General features: G+C 37.4%; 1 protein-coding gene across 3 annotated transcripts in view; it reads right to left on the reverse strand.

Annotated features, from left to right (window-relative positions):
* Zfyve9 (zinc finger FYVE-type containing 9) overlaps positions 1–6,891 on the reverse strand; it is a 162,376-nt gene that overhangs the window by 72,850 nt on the left and 82,635 nt on the right. For all 3 annotated transcript variants that reach the window (XM_031378131.1, XM_031378132.1, XM_031378130.1), the window contains exon 5: positions 2,096–2,195. In XM_031378131.1, coding sequence (XP_031233991.1) covers positions 2,096–2,195 — 100 coding nt within the window. The remainder of the gene's footprint in view (positions 1–2,095; positions 2,196–6,891) is intronic.

Genomic DNA, 6,891 nt, shown 5'->3' on the forward strand with positions numbered 1-6,891 from the left:
CCACTCAGCTAAGCAAATTATTTGATGAAAAATAATAACTCTAGGACTGTCAATACGACTGTTAGGTGTATTTGTTTATTTGTTTAAAGGAGACCTTGTATTTCTTAAGAGGGAGGAAAATAACACCAGATCTGTAATTAAGATAACCTTTATACTGTCTATTAAAAAAAATCTAAATCAGGGACCAAAAAATTATAATTCCAATGTATGGCTGCTTTAGTCTTACTTTTAGATTTTCAGGTTCTTTTTAGCTGAGATAAAATCTCATTTGAAAAATTCAGAAGCTTAAAGCTCAGGAGTATGTGTCTCAGTATTTCCATGGGTTTATACTTTAATGCAGAAAACACCTGTATAAAAGTATCCAGCAGCAAACAACTGCATGGACTTGGTTTGTTGCAAAAACATAGGATCTACTTGAACACGAAAAGGTGCCACTATGATATGAGTGTGATCAACCAGCATGACCACAAATACATTAAGAGTCTATAGAGCTATAATCCTATTAACTACACACTGACATATCAACATTGTCTTTAAAAGTAAACAGGATGGATGGAGTTACAGAAACCAAAGACATCAAAGTTTTATTTCTGAGGTACAGGTAATATATGGCCAGGAACAGGAACTACCCAATTTTCGAGCACCTAAAAAACAGGACACCCCCATTCAACATCAAGAAGTGATCCAAAAGATTTTGAATATTTATTTTGAATACATATTTCCTCTACGGCTAGTAACAAAAGCTATGTCCATTTGAAAGCACTGGCAGAAGAGGGAAGGAAGAGAATAGGAGAAAGGAAAAGAGGGAACACTGAAAAGCGTCAAATTAAATACTCAGAAAGAGACCAGGCTAAGCCATGCAGAAGGAAAGACACTGGCAAAACCAGAAGTAATTACCTTAGGATCCCCTGTTAAGGGCCTCCTTGGCTTAATAAAATCTAAGTGATTCCATACGAATCCTCTGCCATTTCCTTCATCTTTAGCTATGTCAAGTTTAAAAAAAATTGCTATCAAGTTGGAAGACCTCATCAAATAAAAAAGGTATTAGGTATTGTGATTAAGCTGTATATTCTTGTCTGTGGATATGTATCCACAAATGAAAGCAGTGGAATAAAAAACATCAATTGAGCAACTCCATGAAGTAACCACCATCAAACAGTGATCCTTAAGAGTAAAGAGAATGATTCGTGTTTCATCAAAATTTTAAGAATTCAGAAATGGGAGGAAATTAGGTAGATCATAGGATATTAGAACAGATCAGATTAAGTGACATGCAATAGGTTAATAAGCCAGCAACAGGAAAACATTACTATGAGCAATGCAGACAGACAGAGCAGGAGGGATCTAAGAGCAGATAAATTTCAGTCTCCAGGATGCCAGGGACACAATTAGCAACAGTGCCCTGTTTCAACACTATGCCTACTTGGAATTGATCTAGTAACTGTACAAAGACACATTCAAAGAGAAAATACTATCACATAGTAAGCTTTACTATATTTATTCACAAGAATATTCAAGAATTTTGGTTTTGATATTTGTTTGTTTTTTTAACTAAAATATCCATGGATTAATTTCTAGTCCCATAAAAGATGAATAGTGATTAAGTTTTATCTTCCTTCCCTTGGCTGTATTATTTTCCCACATAAAAGATATTTTTTTCAGAAATAACTGGCAAATAAATGCACAAATTTCTACTTGACACTTGATGCTAAAATATTTATTTCTAACAAAATTAATATCGTTAAGAAAGTAAGTTCTGAGGAGAACCTTGGCCCAATTTTAAAATCTCATAGCTATGCAGTCAGTACACACCAACCCATCCCTCTCCATCATCTGACAGGGACATGCAGAGTTACGCAACACCACTTTGTCAAAGGACTTCATTCTTCCCACAGAAATTACCTAGCTTTAGCATTAACTCATTAAATCTGACATAGGAAATCTGAAAAGCTAACATACTTTCAAAACATGGAGATTACGCTCAGGATATTCAATTACAGTTATGGCATTTGAGAAGGGGAACAAGGGGAAAGGGACTTTCCATAGCAATTCTCTGCACTGCTCAGTGACTGTATCTAACAGTTTCAATACTTACCATTCATCAGCACTGAGTGACAGATTACACACACTCTGGCTTCCTTTCTGTCCATGTACAGCAGTTTGCATTTCAGGCTGCAGCAGGAAGCACAGAAAACCTGGGAAGAAAAAAATATACTGAACCATCAGGATCATGGTACAAAACAAGTAAACCAGTACTGATCAAGAGTGAACCCATATGAACTACAACACTACAGAATCAAAAACAAACAAACAAATACAACAACAAAAAACAGCAGTTCAGGAAGCTGGAATTCAAAACCAAGGGTGAGATCTACAAGTTTGTTAACAAGAAGGAAGTCAATAAAGCTTGGTGAAAATAAAAATATTGGCCACGGTCTCAGAGAAAAAAATAAAACAAGATAGCAAGGAAAAAAATAAAACAAGATTTTAGTTACTCTTGGGCAAATTCCACATAACACCAGTATCTAAGAGATTGTTGTGCCCATTTATCTATATAGAAGGAGGAAATTATCAAAGATGACAAGTTCTGAATTTTAAGTTCTGTTTTCTATTACCCAATAACCACTTTAGTTTGCTATGAAGAATAAAATCAAAACATACTGCTCCATAATAAAATTCAGCACAGCTCTAGCTATAGAAAGGCAGAGTAGGCCAGAGTCAGCCAGGCCAAGTTCTAACACCTCCTTCTCAACTTCTGAGCTTAGCTGCAGCCTTCTTCCTCTCCCTTCACACAGCAGTTCCCAGGCTCTGGTTAAAACATATCTTCATGGGTTCTATTCACTTACCACATAGCTTTGTAGAGGAAGAAAGCCGTTCCCAGTAAAATAAATTCTACCCTAGTTTTCATGGCCTGGAATTATCTTATGCCTCATAATGTTGAACTAAGAGATGAAGAATCATATCAAAGTCAACATTAGTTATAGCAGCCTTTTTCCCATTTGGGAAAACTGACATACTTAGCTACTATTACTAATTTAGTTTATAAAGGACTTTGCATTTTCAAATCAACTAAGATAAACAGAGTACAGAAGGCATGCTATACTTACTTTATCCAGGAAGAAGAAACTAAGTGTGTTTCCACCCCCTCCCCTCTCTTGAGACAGTTTCACTCTGTAGCCAAGGCTGGTCTTGAAATTACAGCAATCTTCCTCCTGCCTTAACATTCTAATTGCTAGAACTACAACTATAAACCATCATGTCCACCAAAGAAACTAAAGAGCCAAACAAAGAGACATCAGGCCAAGCAATAAGATACTTCAGCTGGGTTCTGCATGAAACTCTTGAGTAAGTTGTGTGCAAAGCTAAGAAGTTAAATTCTACATTGCAATGGAAATCCTAGGATATCTAATTCTAAATGTTGGGGTGTAAAGATGTAGAAACTGAGTGGAGCCAACACAAGGGAGACTATGCGCTGTATATGTATCCTGTCCATGCAGATACCCATGGAGACCAGAAGAGGGCACTAGCTTCCTTGGAACTGCAGCTAACAGACAACTGTGAGCCACCAAGTGGCTCAATAAGTCTTAGTCATTATGTAAATGTGCAAGTTAAGTATAATCCCCCCCTCATGGGGTGGAGAGGTGGCTCAGCAGTTAAGAGCACTGACTGCTCTTCCAGAGGTCCTGAGTTTAATTCCCAGCAACCATATGGTGGCTCACAATCATCTGTAATAGGATCTGATACCCTCTTCTGGTATGTCTGAAGACAGCTACAGTGTACTCATATACATAAAATAAATGAATAAGTATATATATATATATATATATATATATATATATATATAATCCCCTCCACTTTACAGATGAATAAATTGCCTTGCCTAAAGATAAGATACAGTAGCAGCAGGTAAGCAGCTATAAAGATGTTCAAAACCTGGACCACATTATTTCTAAAAAGAGTTCAAGGCTGAATAGGTAACTACCTGGTATATTTCTAATATTTAAGAAATACTGATCCCAGGAGGCTGGTGAAATGGCTTAGTGAATAATGTGCTACGAAACACATTGAAACATGATTGGTAACCTGAGTTTAACCCCAGAACCCATTTAAAGGTAGAAAGTGGAAGGAGAGGATTCTTCAAAGTTGTCCTCTATCTCCACACACAAGGCCTTACACTTGTGCACACACACATCATTTGCACACTGACCTCTTTTGATCTTCATAATGACCTTAGCAACATACTTCAACCAACTTTTAAACAATTTACTACTCTTTGCTTTTTAAGGAACAATCAGTGACCTTACTTTATATTAACTCTTGAGAACAAAAGCAAGTCTTAAGTAACTGATAACTGAAGGTGTAAACCAAAACACAATCTGCTGTGATGTTCTGCCAATGCAGATCTTATGAAGGTTATTCTGTATTCATTGTTCAAATTCTCAAATGCAAAACAGAAATGGCTGTGACTTAACAAAAAATTTCAACCTGCAAATTTATTTAAAATAAAAAAATCAACACCTAAAATAAAAGTTAAAATACAGTGTTTTTTAACTTTTCTTTTTTCAAGTATATTAACAAATTTTTCTTATCCACTATGGAAATCAATGTGCTGTTTCCTCAAACAGCTGGGAACAGATCTACCTCAAGATCCAGCTAGAGCAACCACTTGGTCTTGGGCATGTCCCCAAATGACTCTATATCCTACTACAGAGACACTTGCTCATCCATGTTCATTGCTTTTCTGTTCTTGTGCATTCATGCAATGGGATATTATTCCAGGGTTAAAACATAATCCTTAACATGACCTGCAAAGCCTACCTGGCCTGATCCCTGACTTCCTCTACAACGTTGTCTTATGGGACTCTTTCCTCATTCACTATACTTTACCACAGAGGACTCATTTCCTCAACAGTGCTTTCCTGCCTTAGGCCTTCATTCAGGCTGTTCTTTTTGGAATATCAAATGTCGGTTCCCACAGGCCTTTGCAGCATGTGCTACACATAACTACCTTTCACACTAACTTTCTTGTTTATTTCCTTCATAGTCTTTACCACAACTTATATATGCTTGGCTTTGGTCAATGGCATAATATTTACATACACATGGGATTATAGATAAGAGTTAATGTCAATATAAACTCAATACTTGGTAATGAGACAGATGAGTGAATAATCAACATAATCAGCCAACTATGACTTGTTTATTCATTAGTCAACAAATTTTATTGAACACTTTGAAGCTGCAGTTATTGTGCTATATCCTGGAAATGCAAATAAAACCCAGAATAAATGTCAGGGTTCAGTACAACAGAGAACAAAGACAGGCTGTGATAACTGCCCTGTGATAGGTCAGTTTCTTTTAACCAACATAGTCTTTTAGAGATTGTGTAATGGGAAATATTTCCCTAGCTTCATTAGAAACCACATTGAGCCTAACTGTTGGTCTTATTTGACCATGTCAGAGGGTTGAAATCATCATAACAATTATAGGTTACAGGCAAGATAACAGGGGTTTTTTTTTGTTTTGTTTTGTTTGTTTGTTTGTTTGTTTTGGTTTTTCGAGACAGGGTTTCTCTGTATAGCCCTGGCTGTCCTGGAACTCACTCTGTAGACCAGGCTGGCCTTGAACTCAGAAATCCACCTGCCTCTGCCTCCCAAGTATTGGGATTAAAGGCGTGTGCCACCACTGCCTGGCTCAAGATGGCAGATTTTAAGATAGAGTATAAGGGAAACTGAATTGCTTGTAATATCCTATTTAAAGAAGGCAATTATTGCTCTCCTATCTGTTGATTCCCATCAGTACATAAGTAGGAATCTGTGGAGGTATGAATGAGTATGGCCTCCACAGGCTCCTGTGTTTGTATGCATAGTCCCTAGCTGATGAACTGGTTAGGAGGATAGAAAGCATGTCCTTGTTGGAGGAGATGTCACTGGGAGTGGGCTTTGAGGTTTCAAAAGCTCTATCTGCTACCTATGTAAAGCTCTCAGCTACTATCCCAGTGCCATGACTGACTGCTTCCCACCATGATAATGGGCCCTCCAAAGCTATAATGAAGGCCTCAATTAACTACTTTCCTTTCTGATCTGCCTTGTGGTGTATCCTCACAGTAATTCGTCAGTTACTAAGATAGAAACTAAGACAAGTTTGTCAATGACAATGCCAAACTTGTCTTTGTCTCAATCTATTCTTATTCGGTTTTTTTGTCTCAATTTATTATTAAATAAGAAATCTAAGAAATACAAATATTTAAAGTATTTCTTGGGCTGAGAATGTAACTCAGTTGGTAAACTACTTGCTTGGTAGTACAGGCCTGTAACCCAGCACTCCAATAATTCAGAATGCCGGAAGTAGAGACAAAAGTTCAGGGTTGTCTTCAACAACACAGCTAGTTTAAGGTCAGTCAAGGCTTATATGAGGTCCTGTCTCAAACAAACAAGAAATGTGAGGTGTACACATCTGTAATCATATCATTTAGGAGAGGGAGGTAAGAGGATCAGGAGAGGCTATTCTCTGTTACAGAACAAGATTGAGTGCAGCCTGGGCTACACAAGACGCTCTCTCAAACAAACAAAAAAGTTCCAGTGTGACAGCATATACCACTAATTCCACTATTTGGAAAGCAGAAGCAGGAGAACTAACCATGAATATGAGGACAGTGTGGTCTACATGGTGCATTCTAGGCCAACCAGGAATATATAACAAGATCCTGTTCTCAAAAACTGAGGGGAAAAAAATAGTAAACTATCCCCCAAATTCTATATCTATATCTAAATTTGATACTATTATCTAAAACTGAAGGTGTAATGTTAAAAAAAAAAGTACTGTTGTGCCGGGCGGTGGTGGCGCACGCCTTTAATCCCAGCACTTGGGAGGCAGAGGCAGGTGGATTTC

Source organism: Mastomys coucha, unplaced genomic scaffold (assembly GCF_008632895.1).
Source record: "Mastomys coucha isolate ucsf_1 unplaced genomic scaffold, UCSF_Mcou_1 pScaffold18, whole genome shotgun sequence".
NCBI lineage: Eukaryota > Metazoa > Chordata > Mammalia > Rodentia > Muridae > Mastomys > Mastomys coucha.